The sequence below is a fragment of the Pezoporus occidentalis genome, unplaced genomic scaffold (assembly GCF_034315485.1).
Source record: "Pezoporus occidentalis ecotype Australia unplaced genomic scaffold, CSIRO_AGI_Poc_V1 ctg2, whole genome shotgun sequence".
Taxonomy (NCBI): domain Eukaryota; kingdom Metazoa; phylum Chordata; class Aves; order Psittaciformes; family Psittacidae; genus Pezoporus; species Pezoporus occidentalis.
The window spans coordinates 21,615,753-21,635,427 of NW_026913855.1; the positions used below are offsets into that span (position 1 = coordinate 21,615,753).

Below are 19,675 nucleotides of genomic sequence, written 5' to 3' on the forward strand. Positions count from 1 at the left end.
TGGTGCGGGGCAGACCGTGGCGTGCGGGATGGGTGGCACCGGGGGACCGGGAGAGTCTACAGGGTCCTGGGGCCGGTGATACCGGGCGTGCCGGGGGAGCCTGTGGAGTGCGGGGCGTCGGTGGCACCGGCGGTCCATGGCACCGGGACAGTCAATGAGGTGCGGGGTTCGGTGGCACCGAGAGTTTCGGGGTTCAGGGGCACCGGGGGATTGGCACAGCCTGTGGGGTCGACGGTGCTGGGGGTCCTGAACATCCTATAGGGTGCGTGAGGTCTGTTGCACCGGGTCCCGGTGGCACGGGGAGTGCCAGGGAGCCCGTGGAGCGCAGGGGACCGGTGGCACCGGGGCACAGGGACAGTGGGTGCGGTCCGTGCCTCGGTGGCACTGGGGTCGCCCCCTTCGTCCCACCGCCCCCCGGAGTCACAGCCCGCCCCCTCCATCCCGCCGCCTCCTTCTCCTCCCGGCCGCAAGGGGGCGCTCTCACGCCGCGGGGCCCCGCCCCTTCAGGCGGTGCTTCCTGGCGGCCAGCCGCTGCCGCAGGGCGCGCGGGTCCGGTCCGGAGCGCCATGTCCCGCCGGGGCTCCGCTCAGGTGAGGGCCGCGCCGCGCCGGGCCGGGGTCGGGCGCCGGGAACGCGGGGTACCGCGGGACGGGTCTGCCCGGGCCCAGCGCCAGGCCGGACCCGCGGCCACACAGCCTGGGGCCAGGGGGCCGGTCCCAGGGGAGGGGGGCTGGAAGGGTGGTCCCTCAGGGGTGCTGGTCCTGGGATGAGGGAGGGGTCCCAGGGGAGGCAGTTCATGGGGAGGTGGGGCTGGGGATCCCGCAGGGGTGCCAGTACTGCGGGATTTGGGGCTGGGGAGGTCCTGTTGGGGTTGTCCCTCAGGGGTACTGGGCCTGGGAGTGTGTGGGGGCGCAGTCAGGGGATGACAGGTCCCCCGGGGAAGGTGGGGATGAGGAGTCCCTTGAGGGGGGGCACCACCGGTGGGTTTCCAGGCCCTGACTGCCCTTTGGCCAGGGCAGGGCCTCCCCTTTCAGTTCCCATTTCTCCCTTGGGACCTGGGTGCCCAGCAGCAGAAGGCAGTGCAGGCCATGGGGCCACGGGCTGCGGCAGGGCAGGCGGGGGCCCAGCAGCTGCAGGAGCTGTGGAGCCGGACGGAGAGGGCAGAACGGAGGCTGCTGGCCTGCGAGAACCTGGTCGGGGAGATGCGCAGCAACCTGGCAGCCCTGGGCAGCCTCCTGCAGGACTATGGGCAGCTCCAGCAGCGGCTCGACAATGTGGAGAACCTCCTTAAGAACAGGAACTTCTGGATCCTGCGGCTGCCCCCCGGTTCCCGGGGTGAGATCCCCAAGGTAACGGTGTCCAGCCTGGCCCCTGGGAGCACCTGCTGAGCTTGCGCAGGGGGGTTAGGAAACACTGGAGTGATCCAGGCTGAGCGCCTGGGAGTCCTGGACTCGGGGAGCAGCAGCCCTGATGTGGTTGGGCACGCTGAGCTCCAGCAGCCAAAGCCAAGCCAGCCACACAGGGGTTTCCAGTGCGGTTGTGGGTTTCCAGTTATTTAATGACATTGGAAGTCGCTGAGTGTGTGATCCTTGTGATTCCAGGTGCCACTGACGTTCGATGACATTTCAGTGTACTTCAACGAGCAGGAGTGGGAGCGACTGGACTGTTGGCAGAAGGATCTGTACAGGGCTGTGATGAGGGGCAACTACGAGACACTGATCTCCCTGGGTAAGGTACACGGGATGGGCTGGATGTTGCTTGCCACAGCCTGTAGGGAGCAGAGCTTGTCCTGAGCTGTCAAACCCACCTGTTTCCCCTCCCTCCTGCTTTTCAAGAATGGACGGGGTCCAGAGTCTTGGGCGATATGGCCTCGTGTGAGGCATTCTTGCAGATGGCACGGGGTTTGGAACTGAATGATCTTAACATCTTTTCAAACCCAAACCATTCTATCAGGAACTGTCTGTCAGAAATAATAGTAGCAATAATAATACAAACAATATCTACTGAAAAAAAAATAATCTATGTGAGATGATGTTTCCAATGGAAACCCAATGCAAATGGGTTTCCAGGGTCAAGGAAGCATTGTGAGCTTCCAGCACAGTGCAGGAATTATTTGGGTGAAATCTCATAATTGCATCTTGAACCAGTTCGTGTGTTCAGTGTGTTCAGCCCCGCTGTAAAGTGGCAGGGAGGTTTCCATCTGCCTTCATGAAGAACCAGCCTAACGGTGCTCGGTCTTTGTAAGGACATCCAGCATGTTCTTGGATGACTTGGGCTGAGAGATTTTCTGTCCTGACACCAGATGGGTAGCTCAAGAATTGCTCTTGAAGTCACTGTTAAGAGTTGGAATGGGAGGAAATGTTCAAGACAAAGCCTTTCCCACTACTTGAGATTTTAGTTCATGTTCTGTACTTAAGAGCTTCTCTGTAGCTGAGCTCCAGCTGTGCTCAAAGGTGGGTCCTGCCACAGGGCAAGAACACAGCACTTCCTTTCTGCATCATCTGGTGTTAGGAAGAGAAGGATTGCCTGGAAATGGTTGGGAGCTTGATGGAATAGAGGTGCAGGCAGTTCCCAACAAAACACACTATCCTCTGCCCCTTGAGCAGACTATGCCGTGTCCAAGCCTGACATCCTCTGCCGGATCGAGAGGGGTGAAGACCTCTGCACCAAAGACAGCCAGGAGTCCCCACAGACATGTATCAGAGAGGATCAGGAGCCCCCACAGGCACCAGAGGAGGATGACCAGGTGGAAGAGGCTTTGGAAGAAGATGAAGTTCCCATGGAAGCTAACAAAAGTGAGTGAGGTGGTGCCAGGAAGACATGGAGCTTCCTGTGTCAGCTTTATGAGGAATATTTATGCTCAGTCAGATGAATCCCATGAGAAAAACAGACAAAGCCTGTTGGGAGAGGCTGGGATGGAGCTTGGAGTGGAGGGACCTGGGTCTTGTGATCCCTTCCAGTCCTGTTTTCATGCAGTTCAGAAATCCTCCTTCACCTGATTGCACGCATGAACCTTGGGCTTCCAAAAATGCTCCTCCTTGCCTTGGTGAGGGAGGAGACACAATTGGAAGGGAGGAGTCTGGGAACCTGCAGTGTCCTGGGTTCAGCAGTAGCAGTCATTTTTCTCCTTCTTAGTAGCTGGTGCAGTGCTGCGTTTTTGACTTTCAGCCTGGGAACAGCGCTGATAACACCGATGTTTTTAGCTGTTGCTCGGTAATGTTTACTCTGACCAAGGACTTTCTGATTCTCATGCTCTGCCAGGGAGGAGGGGAAGCCGGGAGGAAGCAGAGACAAGACACCTGACCCAAACTAGCCAAAGAGGTATTCCATACCACATCACGTCATGCCCAGGAGGTAGAACCGGGAGCAGTTACCCGGAAGGGACAGAACACTGCTCAGTCAGGCTGGGTATCGGTCAGTGGGTGGTGAGCAGTTGTATTCTCTTCCCTTGTTATTTCCCTTACCATTATTATTGTTGGTGGCAGCAGCAGTGGTTTGTGTTATACCTTAGTTACTGGACTGCTCTTACCTCAACCCATGGGATTACATTCTTTCGATTCTCCTCCCCATCCCTTCAGGAACAGGGAGAGGAAGAATGTTGGGGAGGGGGAGGGGGGGGAGTGAGCGAGCGGTTGTGTGGTTCTGAGTTACCAGCTGGGCTTAAACCACGACAGAGGAAGAGGCTGGAGCAGCCCTGCTAGTGCTGTCGGGGAGCAGAAGTGAGGAGAGCTGGGTGGCATGGCATGGGAGAGCCGGAAAATCAATTGTTCAGTGTGAAGGCTGGAAAGGGATGGGCAGGCTCTGGCAGAGCCAGAAGAGGAGACATGTGGGTAGAGCTGTGATTGATGGAGAGCTCATTCCTGCAGGACTGATGAGCTGGGAGTGAAAGAAGCCCCAGGAGAGGCCAGGTGAGTGCTGATGAGGGACAAAGGGCAGGCTCCATCCTTTGGAGAGCACTACCAGAAGCGATACGAGCCCCAGGTGTGTCTTTGGGGGTTGGTTTGTCAAGTGCTCCCAGGAAGAGAGAAAAAAGATGTTGCCTAGAGAGAGGCTTCCCCTCTCCTTGGAGATCTTCATGTTCTCTTACTGAAGATCTTCTCAGTAACTCTGCTCAGTCACCTGCACTTCCTGCCAGCTCCAGGGGTAGGGAGAGAAGCATTGCTTCTGGAATTTGACAGGATAAAAGTGCAGCCAGTTCCTAATAAGACACACTGTCCTTTGCCCCCTGAGCAGAGAATACGGTGTCCAAGCCTGACGTCCCCTCCCAGATCGAGAGGAATGAAGAGGTCCCTGCCAAAGATGTCCCAAAGCTCCCACGTAGACGTGCCAAGGTGGGTGATGAGCCCCGACAGACACGCAGTAAAGCCAGGCAGAAGGCTCCTCAGACAGGCATTACAGATGGTCAGAAGCCCCGGCAGACACCAGAAGAGATGAACCAGGTGAAAAAGGCTTTGGGAAAAGATAAAGACCCCGTGGAAGGTAACAGAGGTGAGTTTGGTGGGTGCCAGTGGGATGTGTTTCCCTGGGCTGTTCCTGTCCCAGCTTTCAGGAGGGCTCCCAGCAGGTCTGTTGGAGAGGACACATCAGGTCATTGTGCTTAAAAAGAGCATCAGCAGGGAAAGCGAGAAGCCTTGGGGTGTGTTGTCAAGGTGCTGCCATGGAAAGCAGAAAGGATTCAAGGCACTGAACCCAAGGGAATGTGGGAATGCTACCCGTGGAATTGATGAGGAAGGGTTTAGGAGGGATGAAGCTGCCCTCCAGAGGTGACAGCACATAGCGCCTCGGTTTCTCTCCTCCCAGTCCTCCCTCTGCTTCTGGTCCTTGTGCGTGGCTTCACTCCTGTTCCTTCCAACACCTCACGTGCTTTCCATAGAATCACAGAATTGTTTGGATTGGAAAAGCCCTTTAAGATCATTGAGTCCAACCGTTAACCCAGCACTGCTGAGTCTACTGCAAACCCACGTCCCTAAAGCACTATGTTTACAAGTCCTGTAAATACCACCAGGGATGTTGATTCCCCCACATCCTTGGCAGCTTGTTCCAATGCTAGATAAACCTTTGATGAAGAAAATGTTCCTAATATCCAACCTAAACTTCCCCTGCTAAAACATGTCATGGCTTCTCGAGCTGCAGCTTTCTGTCTCTTCTCCATGCTCCCAACAGAGTGTCCCACCAAAGCAGAAAGATGGGAGCTCTTCATGGGTCTTTACAATTTCTCTTTTTTGCAGCAGAACTCCCCATCCTGGTGATGAACGTTATGTCCCTGAGTGCACAGAAAAAACAGCTGCGGAGTGAAAATCGGCCAGAACCGGAGATGGGAGAGAACCTGGCTGAGCCCAGCACCAGTGAGTAACTCTAGGCTGGGGAGACACAGGGTGATGCGGGCAGGAAGCAGCTCCCAACTCACTAATGTGCTGGAAATGGGGAGGGAAAAGAACGTTTCAAGCCTCCCTTTGATCACTGAGCAAGGCAGGCGACTGGCGTTGGCCATTTCAGCCCCATCATGTGTGTGGAAAGAGCTACGGACTGGTTGCAGTTCCTTCTATCAGAAACTGAGGGAGAGCTGGCAGTGGTAGCACACTTCCTTCCTCCAGCTCTGCTGTGCTGTCTTAGAGTTGGCCTTGAGCTTCCTGTGGCATGGCCCAGTTCTCCATGCTGGGAGCAGGGGGTGCAGGAAGCAGGGTGGCTGTGTGCAGACACCCTCTGTTCTGGTCCTGAAGCTTTGCCAAGCTAATACACAGAGCACTTCCCTTGTCACGGGCTCGGAACCTGTTTCTGACACTGGTTCTGGGAATGGCTCATGCCAGCTCAGTGGCTGGGCTGCTGGGGAGGTGGGTAGTTTGCAATAGCCTCACAAGGAGGGCTGGTTTGGCCACAACATTTGGGGTTTGCTGGCAGACCCAAGCTCCACAGAAGTGAAGATCTCATAGTACTGCAGGCTGTCAATTCTTCAGTGACCTTCTTTCCTGCTACATCTTGTGGCTGTCACTGGTGTTATGATTTTGGAGGCAGATGCCTGTGCTGGCATGGCAGCAGACCACTGCCTGGTTCTTCCTGGGACCCCCTGAGACCACACTGAGTGGCTCAGAACGTTGTGGTGGCACCACTTGTGCCCTTACAAACTCTGTTCTCACAGTTGGTGGTAGCTCCCGGATATCTAAAAACCTGCTCAGTGCTTTGGAACTTAACCTGGGTTTGTCTGGGGAGTGTGAATCACCAATGCGTGTGTTCTGTTTCAGAGGAAGGTTTATTAACAGAAAAAGAAACGGCACGGGACAAAGCTTCTCCTAAAAACGTCAAGGTGAAGGAAGAGGAGCCTGCGGTGCTACAAGGGGTTTCTGCAGCCTCTTCCAGCACGGCTTTCCCCAACGGCCCCAAAAGTGAGCAGGGCAAGGCCAGGAGCAAGAAGAAGCCGAGCCGGTGCGAGAGAAGCAGCCTGCTGATGGGCAACTGCCGGCGCGGCTACGTGCGCGAGTGGTCACACCCCTGCACTGAGTGTGGGAAGCGCTTCCGCCTGAAGATCAACCTCATCATTCACCAGCGGAGCCACGCCAAAGAGGGGCCCTACGAGTGCGCCGTGTGTGAGATCAGCTTCACGGACAAACGCCATCTCGACCTTCACCAGAGCATCCACATAAAAGACAGGGCCTTTGGTGCCAAGGTCTGGGGGAATGTCCACCCCGAGCTGAGGATCCGGCCCAGGGGGAAGTTCTGTGGGGCTCTCTGCAGAGATGCCCGCAGCCTGCCCAGTAGGACCTATGCAGGGGGAGGGCCCTGGCTGGCCCAGCCCAAGGAGGAGGTGGACAGCCCGAGCCTGTCCAGCACATGTTTCTCCCGGCAGCAGACCCCTAAGGCTCAGAAGAAGCCTGTAATGAAATGCAACCTTTGCAAAAGGATCTTCTCTTGCACCTATAACCTCCATCGGCACCTGCAGACCCACACACAGGAGAGGCCGTACTGCTGCTCCACCTGCAAGAAGTGTTTCACCCGCAAAACCCACCTCTTGCGCCACGAGAAGATACACAAGCGCCAGGCGGCTGTGGTTGTGGTCCAGCAGAGTGTGCCAGTGTTCCAGCAGCCCCAGCCGCAAGAAACCCCAGAGGTGCCCATGACCAGGAGTGTTCCTCACTCGCTAGCTGAGGCATCCAAGAGGAACACGAGCCCTCCAGCCAAAGCTGTACCAGCAAACGTGCTCCCACTCGGCCTGGCAGACCTCAGGCTGGACGTGAGCTCCCATGGCTGGGCTGGGCAGGGCGTCCAGCCTGTGGTTAGGCTGGGGAACAGGGCAGTAGTTTCAAAGCTGATGGAGAAATGATAATGGGCAGAGCCAAACTGCTCGTGACCTCAGAGAGGAACTGCATGAGCACTGATATTGCACATAGCGAGACACTGGGATTGTGAACCATCTGTCCATTGGATTTTAGGAGCTTTCCTGAATTGCAGAAGGAACCATAAGCTTGGAGGTATCATAAGCAGCAAATTACAGAAGCCTCCAGTGATCCAAACCACTTTGCCATTCCTCAGACTCTTGTGTCTACTGGCTTTTGCCCCAAGTTTTCCCAAGCAGACCTTTCTGGGGAATCATCAGCTACATCTACTGCAGCCAGAGAGAGGAACTGCAAACAGCAGCTGATCACCCGTTACTTGATGGCCCCTTGTGTGTGGAAACACAGTGACGTGGTGAAGAGGACAGAGGGAAGGGAATCAAGCCAGTGAGCCAGGCAAGATTCCCAAAGAATGCTTCACTGACAAAGTGTGTTGACCAGGACACTGGATGAAGAGAGTGTGGCATCTCCAAGACCCCAGTGTATACTGGCCGTACTTGGCTGATACCCCACCCTGGTGCCAAAATCTGCATTGGAAGATCCATAGAACAAATCACAGCATAACATTTTCCGCCTGTGAGGGTGCTGCAGGTGATTTCAAGGTTCCAGCAACACCCCTTCTGGCAACAATGCCAGCCTGCAGGAGCCTGTGAGTGTCAGTCCTCTCAGGATGAGCCTGCATATGTGCACTTCACAGGTAAGGTGACTCCTGCAGCACTACAGCACTCCATGCAAAGAACCCTCACCTCGTGGCAGCTGCCACACATCAGCACTGGCTGTTGCCTAGTCCCACTGCAGAAAGAAGGAAGCCCTTGCTCTCCAAACTGCACGTTGTCTCCTTTAGTCACGTGCAAAATCCCACTGTAACTAATCCCATGGAGGACTAGTTCTGCTACCTCAAATGGCTTATGGAGCGAGGCCTGCCCTGAGGCAGGCAGGTAATGGAAGCCTGGTAAGCGACGGAAGGCAGGCCCAGCAGCCACAGAATCATGGAATCATAGAATGGTTTGGGTTGGAAAGGACCTTAAGATCATCTAGTTCCAATCCCTTGCCATGGGCAGGGACACCTCACACTAGACCATGTACAGAGCAAGGTAGCACCATGCAGCCCAGAGGAGCTGCTGAGACTCTTTAGTTTTTCTGTTCAGGATTGTTTTCTTTCTTCATTGCTTGATGTAATTATTTGACACCCCCAAGTCTGCGTACTCCTCCATGCAGGTTGCATGGAAAAGCACTCTGCTTTTATCCCATTTCTCATTCCTGGCGACTCCTGCGGGAGACGTGGCAGTGTCATTGCTGCTCCCTGGGGACACACAAGACTTCCCACTGCTCCTCTGGGATGGTTTCTCACTCAGTTCCTGTCTCCTGGCATTGCAGTGCCTGGATGCAGTGTTTGCCATGAGGGGGTGATGGTGCCTCGAAGGGCTGGGGCTTCCTGCAGCAGAGCACTGCAGGATACCAGGGCCATTGATGCTTCATGGTAGTGTGGTGATGAGTCTGGAGCAGTGGTGTGTGTGGTAGTGACAGCACTGGTTATCCCTTCCTGGGTAGAGCTCCCATGTAGGTTCCAATGACGTGTCATGGTTTTGCTGGTGGGTGATGCCTCCGAGGCCCGCACAAGCGGCATGGAGGGGCCAGCCTCTCCCTCTGGCCAACTGCCCTGGCTAGCGCTTTTCCTTTGAAGCCGTCATGATTGGGACCAGCATTTCCTATGAAATCCCAGACCCTTTTCTCAGGCTATGGAATCAATAAAGTATTTGTCTGTATGTCTGCCTGATGTGCATGGCACCCCTGTGCATGGCTGGTGCGGGAGTAACCTGGCTTGGCCTGGGCAGAGTGAGGCAAAAGGGAGCCTGGGAGTCATCACTAGAGCTCCATCACCCCCTTTTGTGTATGGTGGCTGGCCAAGATCCCAGGCAATGTCCCAAGGGTGAATGTATGGGGAAGGCACAGGGCTGTCATCTGCCACTGCAGCTGTGCAGTGGGGCTGGGAGAGCCCAAAAAGCAGGGCTGTGCCTAGGGCAGCAGGATCATAAAGGATCACAGCCTCTGCTCCCTTCTCATCACACTGAGGAGCCCGTGAGCCACCACTGCAGGGGACACTGGTCCTTTGCCACTGTCCCAGTCCTTGCTGGACACTCCCCGGTTTACCCCTGTCCCTTGTGCTGGACCCAGCAACCTGGTTTGTGCCCCAGGGCCCAGCAGAGGGGCAGGATCCTGCCCCCTGGCAGCCCAGGCCCTCCCCCCAAGCTCCAGGGCTCTGCTAGTACTTGAAATGGCCACCAAAGCCATGGGGATGCCCTCAGTGGATGTAGGTGCCATGCTGTGTGGGGGCCAAAGCAAGGGGACACAAGCACTGCCTCAGGACTCTGACCAGGAAGGTTGAGCCTTTGGAATGTGGGAGATTGAGTACCCAAAGGGACTGGGAAAGGACAGGCAATGGAGTGGCCCTGACTGCCACAGGCAGGGCTGCAGGCAGGACAGAGGTATCCCTCAGTACTCCAGGAATTGCCATGGGGCCCATATCCCCAGAACAGGCTGTGACTGGCAACTCCACATTCCCATCAGGCAGCTCTGCATTAACATGGGGCAGCTTCAGATTCCTCCCTTCCTGTCTAAGAAGGAAGCAGCTGCCCAGGTCCTGACGTGGAGCCCAGGGCACAGTTGCACTTGGGCTACTGGTTTGTATGAACTGCAGAGAACCATCCTCAGGGTGCCTGACACCAGGGTGATAGCCAGGGTCTTCCCCCCACCAGAGCAAGCAATTGGAAGTGGCAGGGTGGCAGAGCAGGAGCCGTACACCCGACTGCAACCATGGTCAAGGTGTGAGTTACAACTCATGGGCCATGTACCCACAGGTGCCCTCTCCCTGCCCCAGCAGCCCAGAGTGCACCAGGAGACCACCACATCAGCCCAGTTTTTTATCTGTGTCTCCTCCCCAGCTGCTGACCAGTCTCTACCCTGCACCCCCGCCACGCTGGTGGTGTTCAATAGATGAGTTCAACCACCTCGCAGTGCCCAACATGGCTCCTTCTCAGACAGATCCCTCATCACAGGGCAGCGGCACAACCCAGCTCAGCTCCGGATCCCAGAACCTCCTCCACTGCTTCAGGCCAGTCTCTTTATCCCCTGCATGTTTTGCTGCCTGCAGAGCACTTCAGCCTTCCTCCTTCCTCCTCCTCCTGGAGCCCCACGCAGTGCAGAGCCCCCTGGTGGTACCACCAGCCCCACAGTGTTGTGGACAGCCCCGACAGTGGTGTGACACCAGCCACCTCGTGTGTTCCATTGTCGGAGGCTGCCGCACCTCTGCGGAGCAGCCCGGAGAAACAAAACGCTGCCCCTTCCCTTGTGCACCCCTCACGCTACCGATTATCCTGGGTCAAAGCGGCACAGGGGCTGGTCTCCAGCTCCTTGTTGTGGCTTGGCAAGTTGACGGCAGGAGAGCTGGACACGGCATGGATCTTCTGGTGGTGGTTCAGAGACTGCCGGTGCCGGAAACTCTTGGTGCAGCCGCTGCACTGGAAGGGCCGCTGCTGCGTGTGCCGGCGCTGGTGCTCCTCCAGTGAGACTTTCTGGGGGAAGCTCTCGGCACACTCGATGCAGCGGTAGAGCCGCTCCCCGGCAGCGCTGGCCCGTGGGGCCCGGCCTGCCCAGCCACCCCGCAGCTGCACCCCATGGATGCGCTGGTGCTTCTGGAGGTGGTGCTTCTGGATGAAGCCCTTGCCACAGGCAGGGCAGCGGTAGGGGCGCTCCCCGGTGTGGATGCGGTAGTGCTTGTTGAGGTTGGACTTCTCGTTGAAGCTCTTCCCACAGGCTGGGCACTGGAAGGGGCGCTCACCCGTGTGCAGACGCTGATGCCTCAGCAGTGCAGCGTGATGGGCCAGGCTCTTCCCACAGGCTGTGCAGATAAAGGAGCCATTGCTCTTCTTCACCTTGCTCTGCTGCCGTGCCAGGAGGTTGCGCTTCAGCCGGGCGCTCTTCCAGCCCAGCGGAAGCGCGCAGGGCTCTTCCCCCTCGGCGCAAGGACGATGCTCTTCCGAGCTGAGCTGCGATGAAGCCACCTCTGCGCTGCTTTCTGCTCCCAGCGGCATGCCCTGGGACAGGGCAAATGGCTGCTCATTCCCCACACCAAGCACATGCTCTGTTGGGAAGGGCAAGCCTGGGGCAGGGTGAGCTTCTACCGGCACCACCACGGGCTTAAATTCAAGCTGGGTGGTGGTTTCGTGTGTGCAGAAGTCCCCTAAGCCTGATCCTTCTGCCTTCTGCCCATCCATGGCAGCATGGTGCTCCCAGGGCACCGGCTGCTCCTGGCTCAGGGGAACCTCCTCTTCCAGCCTCAGTGAGGGTGCCTCTGGCAGAGCCAGGACTTGTGGTCCTTCCTCCTGGGGCTGCTGCTCTTCTGTCTTGATCACGATGTTCTCACCTGCCAAGAGACAGCAATTCATTCCTGGAAAGGAAAGCTCTCCCATGCTCACAGTTCCAGGAGCAGGAGCTGCGCCTCCCTGCAAGCACATCACCAAGATGAACCAGCAAGGGTGCCATGAGAAGTGTAATGGGAAGGTTTTACCAAGAGCAAAGTCAGAGAAGGACATATGAGGTGGTGGAGAGGGTGCTGGCACCTCTTAGGGGTTATCAGGGTATCCCATTGAACTTCAGGGACATTTGGTGGACTGACAAAGCAATAAATAAATAAACCAAAACAGAGGAAATGGGAAGGCAAAGTGGAGGCTGCAGAGTACTCTGTCCTGGAAGGAGTTTTGTCAGGAATGGCAGAGTTCAGGTGGGTGAATCTGGGGAAAAGGGGCAAAGCAAAACCTTTCAGGAGCAGCAGGGAGAGTCCATCTGCAGGCAAACAGCCACAGAGACACCCTCATACCAAGCCTTGCCCAGGTCTCCCTATCTTCGTGGAATCGTAGAATCATAGAATGGTTTTGGTTGGAAAGGACCTTAAAGCTCATCCAGTTCCAACCCCTGCCACAGGCAGGGACACCTTCCACTAGACCAGGTTGCTCCAAGCCCTGTCCAACCTGGACTTGAACACTGCCACAGATGAGGCATCACTTCCTGGGATGTGGCATCATTTTCTATTCATTCTGGCAAGGGGGCTCTTCTGGGCTTAAACATTTGGTCTTAAAAGTGTTAAGGAAGCCCCAGTCACATGACTTAAATTCCCAGCACCTTCTGACCCCATGCAAAACTGGAAACGCTCCCTGCAGGGACATGCCGGGCTTCGCTGGCCCCATCTCTAGTGGGAGCAACAGGCAGGCCCCATGCCCCTCACTTTGTAGGCAGCCAGTGGCAGTGTGCGGGCAGCACTGGAGCAGTGTACCCAGTGCCGACACTGCCTAGCCCTGCTGTGTCCCTGTTGTGCGCTCTCAGCCTTCGTGGCTGTAACTCACTGCAGCCGAGGTGCCCCAGCATTGATCCCTCATCCGGCAGCCCCTGGGTCCTCGCACCCGGATCCTCCCTATCCTCGGCTGGCAGCAGCAGAGTGGGTTTGGAGCTGTCATCTGCAGGCCCTGGAAGGAGGAGTTGGTGGTATGAACCACTGATGGTGGTGACCAGCACCAGTTCCCCTCAATAAAAGGCTGTTCTCACACACTGGGAGCTGTGGGGTGCCTGGAGGGGTCCTGGATTCCCAGAGCAGCTGCTCTGACTTCCCAATGCCATCTGAACAAGCAGGCTGGTGTCAGCCCAACCATGCAAGTGATTTCAGTTGCCCCAAGAAGAGGTGACTGTCGGGCGCATAGCCTTTAAAATTTCAGTCAAAGGTAGTAAGTGTTAAAATCTAGGACTGGCTGCAGCAAAACCCTACAGGGTAGCAGATGTACAGCCCTTGTCCTGGCAAAAAATGGTGCATGAACGGAGGCTGCACAACACAGCATGGGCACATCACCCAAAATCCCCACCACACACTGCCCTGAGCACATGAGGAGGGCTCTCCTCTGCGCCCACAGGTAAGCTGGGGCTGACAGAGGACCATCTCCTGGTGTCTGAAGAGCCCCAGACAGCACTGCTGGTGTCCTTCGGATGTGCAGGGTGAGCACAAGGCACGGCTGTCACCCACAACCAAGGAGCACCTGAAAAGTGTAAAGGCATCACCCCACACTGCCTTCTCTCCTCTGAACACTTGGACAACACAGCAGCCTACACACAGCAGTAAACTGGAGCCAGCGCAGGGGATGACAACATGTCTGACACGTGAGAAGAGACCAATCCTCACCAAGGAAGACTCCAGCCTCATCGTAATTCCCCTTCATCGCCATCCTGGAGATCTCCTTCTGCTGGCTGTCCATGCTCCCCCATTCCTGCTCTGGCAAACCTGCCACCTCATCCTCGCATGCCGTTGGCATCTGAAATCACATATGGCACCATCTTGGAGCTTCCCACCTCGGACACTCGCCAATCTCCACCACTCCCCCCACAGCTCTGATGGAAAGGAGCTGGGTGAGCAGCAACCCCCTCACACAGGCACTGTCCCACTGGCAAGGTGACCAGTAGGAGCCAACAGGCTGAAAATGCGCAGGGAGGTCGTGTCCTGCTTCCCGTCTTCACTGAGGACAGGGAATAGCAAGAATTCTCTGCCTCCTGCTTGTGTGCTGGAGCACCAGCGGGACCATGACCAAGCTGCTCTGTGCAGGTCCCCACGAGAGCTAGTGTCACATCTCACTGGCCATATGGTCACCTGGGGTACATCTCTATTGCCTTAAGCATGTCCCTGTTACCTGGGTCTCATTCCCATTTGTCACCTTGGGCACATCCTTGTTATTTGGTGCTCAACCCTGTTACCTTGGGCACGTCTCCATTAGCTGGGAGCTTGTCCCCGTTTGTCACTGTGGGCATGTCCTCACAGGCTGGGGCTTGTCCCTCCTACCTTGGGCTCATCCCCAATGCCTGGGCTCATGGTGGGCTCGTCCCTGTTACTCAGGACTCATTGCCACTGTTACCTTAGGCTCACCCCTGTCACTATGGGTTCATCCCCATCACCGTAGGCATGTCCTCACCACCTTGGGCTCATCCATGTGCCTGGTGTTCATCCCCAGTTACCCTGGTCTCGACCCCATCACCTGGAGCCCATCCCTGTCACCGCGGGCTCATCCCCGTCAACCAAAGCTCATCCCTATCATTACCTTGGGCTCGTCCCCTGCAAGGACCGTACCGGGTCCGGGCCCACCGCGGTGCTGGAGCTGGCGCTCGACGTGGTCGAGGCGCCGGGAGCTCTCCTGCAGCAGGGTGGCCAGGGCGGCCCAGCGGCGCTCCAGCCGGCTGCCGAAGTCCAGCACCGCCTTCTCCAGCCCGGTCACCTTCTGCTCGGCTGTCTCTGCTCTGCCCTCCAGGCTCAGCAGCCTCAGCGCCTGCGACTCCACCTTCCGCTCCACCGCCTGCACCGCCGCCACCACCGTCCACAGCGACACCTCGGGCACCGCCGACGGCTTCGCCCCCTCGGGGCCGGCGCTCGGGAGCTGCTGCCAGGCCTCTGCCCCCCACTCGGGCTCCTGCTGCGGGGCGGGAGGGGCGGTGAGGGGCTGCCCAGGGTGGGGTCGGGACGGGGCCGGGGCGGCCGCGGTACCGGCGGACCCGGCCCCTCCCGCCCCTCACAGCGGCTCCGGGCCCGGTCGGGCCTGCCGGTAGGTACCGCGGGCTGACACCCCGGCGGGCCGGCATCCGGACATGGCCGGTGCCCTCCGCCCGGTGCCCGCAGCGGTGGGGAGGGAAGGTGAGGAGGGGGGGGGAAGGTGTGAGGAGCCGCCGCCGCCGCCGCCAGCCCCCCCGTACCTGAGCGGGGCCCCAACGGGACATGGCCGCACGCACTGCAGCCAACGCCGCGCCACAGCGCCCCCTAGTGGCCCGCTCGCAGCACCGCCCCTCGCCCGGCCCACACTGGGACGGGCCCCCCATCCCATCCCATCCCATCCCATCCCACCCCATCCCATCCCATCCCATCCCATCCCATCCCCATCTCCATTCCATCTCTATTTCATCCCTTTTCTGTCCCCATCCCGTCCCAGTTCCGTCTCCATCTCCATACAGGGGCCAGAGCTCCTGCCCATTAATCCAGGTCACAACCCCTCCTTGCCCCCACTGCTCCCCCAGCCTCACCCCATCACACCCCACCAGCATTCCCAAGGCTCCCTCCCCAGGTGTAGCAGCTCCCTCCCCCCTACAGCTGAATGAAGCCACGTTCAGCCAGAGGGAGTATCCTGGTTTCTACAGCATCTATTGGCACTCTCCAGAAAAGGCACATGTCCACAGCCATGGCAGCTCCCACTCCCAGCTGTCCCACCAGGGCTCAAGCATGAGGCGCAACTCATGCACACACACTGCAACGTTGGGTTGTCCTCAATCCCCATGGAGGAGCCAGGTGATGGCACCCATGCTCCACCCTTCACCCAATATGCTTGCATCCACAGTCAGGGGAAGAGGAGAAAGTCCAACCACAGCTTCTTATTCCCAGGAGACCTCCCAGCTTCCCACCCCTTTTTCTACTCCACTTCCCGCTTCCACCTCCACACCTAAACGGGTGCTGCCGGCACAGGCAGCGGCTCTGTGCAGGGGTAGGGCCTGTTCTGCTGCTCGTGGACCCGCTGGTGCATGGCCAGGTGCTGGTAGCGCTTGAAAGCCTTCTGGCAGACACCACACTGGTAGGGCCGCTCGCCTATGTGGGGCTGGTGGCAGCGGACAAAGTCTGAGGCCCAGCTGAAGCTCCGGTTGCAGCAGGGGCAGAGGATGAGGTGCTCCTGGCCGTGTTGCCACTGGTGCACGATCAGGAAGCTCTCGCTGGAGAAGTTCTCCATGCACTCCTTGCATGTATACATCACGTTCCCTGGTGGCAGCGGGAATTCGCTGCTGCTCGGCTTCCTCCTGGCAGTGCTGCAGCCCCGGTGCTGGGACACAGAGTATTCCACCTCCGAGGGCTGGCACAGCCCCAGGACCTGCCGGGCCCGCATGTGATGCCGGATTTTCCTCTTGGACATGAAGCTGCGGCCGCAGTGGACACAGATGTAGGGCACCCAGTTGCTGTGGCTGCACTGGTGGATGATGAGGTTGATCTCAAGCAGGAAATTCTTCCTGCACACAGAGCAGGAGTAGGTTTTCTCCCGGGTGGAATTCCGCTGGCCTACACAGGAGCCCTCCACGGGCTCTCCCACAGTCGTGGCTGTGCAGCTGGAATCTGCCTGGGCCACTGCTCCACAGTCATCTGGCATTGCCCCCTTCCCGGGGTCTGCAGGAAGCTCTGCCTCCAAGTTTTGGCCACTGCACTCCACATCCTTCACTTTCTCCTCCTCCAGACCTATCGAGGGTGTTTCAGGCACTGCCAGCTCCTCCACAGTGACATCCTCCTGTGGTACCTCCGTTGGGATCTCCATCTCAGCATCTGCCAGAAAATATTCAGAGCGCAGATATCACACTTATGTAGATTTGAGGCCAAGGCATCAAAAGCAAAGGGCTTTCCTCCCACCCCACCCTCCACAGCCAGCACAAATCTCAACCCTGCTCCCCTCTTCCAGCTCAGTGTCTTCCCACCCAGACTCCATAAAGACTGAGCACAGCTACAGCTCATCCCCCTAGACACCCCAGGGACAGCGTGAGATGACACATGTCACCAAGGTAGGATTGGGGGAGTCCAACAAAACCACGAGGGCTTGTCCTCTGAGGCAAATCTACTGGGTTGGCTGGTTGACACCAAGCCATGCCTTGGCCTCTACGATGTCAAGGCTGGCAGCACGAGTTGCTGCCCAAGCCCTTTCGTGGCCCCTCTGAATCATGTAAAACCCTGCCCCAAAAGCCCCAGGCCAAGAACAAGCCCTGCAGGAAGCTCCTCCTGCTCTCAGAGTGTGCCGGCACTGCTCAAGGAGGGATGAAGGACTCTGCCCCTGTACCTGCTGCAGGGGGAGGCGACAGAGACTCATTCGGATTCCCTACTTCCAGGCAGCACATGGAGAGAGGGCAGGAAGGGGACAGCACTGGCTGGCCTAGGGCTGTTGGGACAGCAGCAGCTTCATGAGGGACGTGCACTGCGAAGGCAAGAGGAGCGGTGAAGGCACTGGGCGAAACAGAGCCGGGCAGGGGCGCAGAGTCCCTGGTGCCAGCGGGGGTTGCAGCTACTCACGTGTACTGCACTTGCCTGAGACCACAGGAGTACTGCTTTCTTCTGGGTTCCCATAGGTCCCCTCACAAGACTCTGTTTTTATCTCCAGCACAGCACCATCACTTGTGCAGCTCAGGCTGTCTGGCTCTGGGGAGGATAAGGGCACTCAGCATCAGGAGCAGCCAGGTTGGATGGGGCTTGGAGCAACCTGGTCTAGTGGAACGTGTTCCTGCCTACAGCAGGGGGATGGAACTGGATGAGGTCTCCAGGGGTGAAGGCAGCAACCACAATCACTCTGGTAAGCAGCCAGGAGCCTGGCACAGGGAAAGCCCAGTGTCACACACCTGCAGCTTGCTCCAGGGACATGTCAGTTCCTTCCAGGCCTCCCGTCGTCGCCAGCATGTGGAGCTCCTCTTCCCTTTCGATCTGAAGTAAGAACTCGGGCTTGGACACGGTACAGTCTGCTCAAGAGCAAGACATGCATCAGAGCAACATCCACAGTCAACACAAAGTCAGCCCCAGCCCAGAAAAGCTTCATCACCAACTGGGGTAGCACCACTGCCAGCACACAGGGACTTACAGATGCAGACAGCACTTCTAAGGGAGGATATAAAAACTAAGTGAGCTAAGCGGGGTGTCACAGAGTCATAGTATCAGTTAGGATGGAAAAGATCCCTAAGATCAAGTCTAACAGGACTTTCTGGAAAGCTCACTTCCAGCTGTGAGGGCCATGCATTGAGAAATCCAGCCAGAAACACCCAAAAGGCTGCCCCAGATTTGCTCCCCTGCAGCAAGGGAGCCTTACCAGCCCCACTACCCATTCCAGGATGGACAGACACATCTACCACACTGATGGGAAACCACATGAGGATCTAGACAAGACGTGGGAGAGGGAATTTCTGTGATGGCAATGGAGGGACATCAGTGAACCCGTTCTCCACGAGGAGAAGACACAGAGCACTTACTATCCCCCTCCTGAGGGCTGCCAGAGGGGACAGGGAATTGAGAGGATCGTTTGAGGGCTGGAGATGCCAGTGAAACACAAAGAGGTAGGAAAGTAACCCCAAGAGAGAGCCCTGCAGGCAGTGGCGGTGGCTGCCAAGCCAGCGCAAATGGAGCCTACACAGGGACACCAGCATCTCGTAGTTGTCCTCCATCACAGTCCGGTACAGCTCCCTCTGCCCATCATCCAGGCTTGCCCATTCCGCCCTGCTGAAGTGCACCATGATGTCCTCGAACGTCACTGGAACCTGGGAGCACAGGGCTGGGCTGTAGAAGGGAGGAAGGTCCCTCCCCCAGCCAACTCCCAGCCCCTAGAACTGCTCCCCAGCCCTTCAACAGCCCCCAGAGTAGCTCCCCACAAGCCTCCCGGAGTCACACAAGACCCACCCCATGCAGCTGCCAGCCCCCCAGCAGCCCCACTGGATTCACCCAGTCTCCTAAAGGCCACCTCAGCAGCCTCACAACCAGCTCCCAGCCCCACAATCAACCCCCACGCTCATCCTCAGCCCAGTCATTCTCACAACAGCCCCAAAGTGGCCACACAGGCTCACCCCTGCGACCCCATCACCTCCCAACAGCACACCAAGTGGCTACACAGGCTCACCCCCAGCTTCCATGACCTCCCGGCAGCCTCCTAAGTGGCCACACACTCTCCCCTAGCCCACATCACCCAACAGCACCCCAAGTGGCCTCATGGCTCGTTACCAGCCCCACAAGCCACCGCTCAGCCCCACAATGACCCCCTGAGTGACCCTCCTAGGCCACTTCCAGCCCCCAAGAGTCCCTTACATGCCTCTAGGGCTCGTTGCCAGCCCTCAGACCGCCCTTAAGCCCCCACCGGCTCCACAAGCGCGTCCCACCCCCTCAAACCGGTTCCCCCCGCTCCCCGGGCTGGTCCGTACGATGGGCTGCAACAGCCCCCAGGGGGGCCGGTCGCTCAGCACCGCCTCGGTCCGCTGCAGCCGCTGCTCCAGCGCCTCGAGCATGGCGCGCACGTCCGCCATGACCCCACCGCGGCGCTGGGGACGATCAGCATCGGGTCTCCCGCGGGGCCGACCCCGACCCCGGCCACGGCCCCCGCTCGCCCTCCCACCTCCTGATAGAGCACCGCCCCTTGTCCACCGCGCCGCGCCTCCCGCCGGCCGGCCGCCACCGCCCACTGCCTCCCCCTCAGTGCCCGACGGCACGGGACTGGCGGGGAGGGGGTGGCCGATGTCACCTCGTTCCCCGGGGCCGGGGCTGTGTGGGAACGGCGGAG

At 58.1% G+C, this 19,675-nt stretch overlaps 3 protein-coding genes across 7 annotated transcripts; 1 reads left to right on the top strand and 2 right to left on the bottom strand.

The window, feature by feature from the left end:
* Positions 1-475: 475 nt before the first annotated feature.
* Positions 476-9,091, top strand: LOC134163366 (zinc finger protein 777-like). 4 transcript variants are annotated; one of them, XM_062618185.1, is made up of 8 exons: positions 476-590; positions 1,068-1,349; positions 1,602-1,728; positions 2,607-2,795; positions 3,235-3,321; positions 4,234-4,488; positions 5,232-5,345; positions 6,240-9,091. In XM_062618185.1, exons 1-8 carry the CDS (start codon positions 567-569, stop codon positions 7,313-7,315), a joined length of 2,154 nt encoding a protein of 717 aa, XP_062474169.1. In that variant the 5' UTR covers positions 476-566; the 3' UTR covers positions 7,316-9,091. The 4 variants fall into 4 exon arrangements, with proteins under 4 accessions (XP_062474169.1, XP_062474172.1, XP_062474170.1 ...); XM_062618186.1 differs by having other exon boundaries at positions 502-590; positions 1,071-1,349; positions 5,229-5,345; XM_062618187.1 differs by having other exon boundaries at positions 528-590; positions 1,074-1,349; positions 5,229-5,345.
* Positions 9,092-10,228: 1,137 nt separating this feature from the next.
* LOC134163368 (zinc finger protein 777-like) lies at positions 10,229-15,205 on the bottom strand. Of its 2 annotated transcripts, none has more exons than XM_062618191.1 (5): positions 15,102-15,205; positions 14,456-14,824; positions 13,549-13,678; positions 12,725-12,844; positions 10,229-11,748 (listed from the first exon to the last, which is right to left on the bottom strand). In XM_062618191.1, exons 1-5 carry the CDS (start codon positions 15,123-15,125, stop codon positions 10,688-10,690), a joined length of 1,704 nt encoding a protein of 567 aa, XP_062474175.1. In that variant the 5' UTR covers positions 15,126-15,205; the 3' UTR covers positions 10,229-10,687. The 2 variants fall into 2 exon arrangements, with proteins under 2 accessions (XP_062474175.1, XP_062474176.1); XM_062618192.1 differs by having other exon boundaries at positions 14,456-14,821; positions 15,102-15,187.
* Positions 15,206-15,644: 439 nt separating this feature from the next.
* On the bottom strand, positions 15,645-19,492 carry LOC134163371 (zinc finger protein 268-like). Its single transcript, XM_062618195.1, has 6 exons — positions 19,320-19,492; positions 18,539-18,665; positions 17,760-17,876; positions 17,437-17,562; positions 17,207-17,341; positions 15,645-16,701 (listed from the first exon to the last, which is right to left on the bottom strand). The coding sequence occupies exons 1-6, from the start codon at positions 19,419-19,421 to the stop codon at positions 15,839-15,841; spliced, it is 1,470 nt and encodes a 489-aa protein (XP_062474179.1). The 5' UTR covers positions 19,422-19,492; the 3' UTR covers positions 15,645-15,838.
* Between the last annotated feature and the right edge of the window lie 183 nt (positions 19,493-19,675).

Bases quoted from the DNA above. Each gene is read 5' to 3' on its own strand.
- LOC134163366 (XM_062618185.1), top strand. From the start codon at position 567: ATGTCCCGCCGGGGCTCCGCTCAG. The intron at 2,796-3,234 runs GTGAGTGAGGTG...ACTCTGACCAAG, and splicing joins TCCCATGGAAGCTAACAAAA to GACTTTCTGATTCTCATGCT. The intron at 3,322-4,233 runs GTATTCCATACC...CCCCCTGAGCAG, and splicing joins GACCCAAACTAGCCAAAGAG to AGAATACGGTGTCCAAGCCT.
- LOC134163368 (XM_062618191.1), bottom strand. From the start codon at position 15,125: ATGTCCCGTTGGGGCCCCGCTCAG. The intron at 13,679-14,455 runs GTAATGATAGGG...ATGTGATTTCAG, and splicing joins TTGCAGGGGACGAGCCCAAG to ATGCCAACGGCATGCGAGGA. The intron at 12,845-13,548 runs GTGAGGATTGGT...TCCTCCTTCCAG, and splicing joins TGAGGCTGGAGTCTTCCTTG to GGCCTGCAGATGACAGCTCC.
- LOC134163371 (XM_062618195.1), bottom strand. From the start codon at position 19,421: ATGGCGGACGTGCGCGCCATGCTCGAGGCGCTGGAGCAGCGGCTGCAG. The intron at 18,666-19,319 runs GTACGGACCAGC...CTGTGCTCCCAG, and splicing joins GGGGGCTGTTGCAGCCCATC to GTTCCAGTGACGTTCGAGGA. The intron at 17,877-18,538 runs GTAGGCTCCATT...GCTCTTGAGCAG, and splicing joins CGAGATGCTGGTGTCCCTGT to ACTGTACCGTGTCCAAGCCC.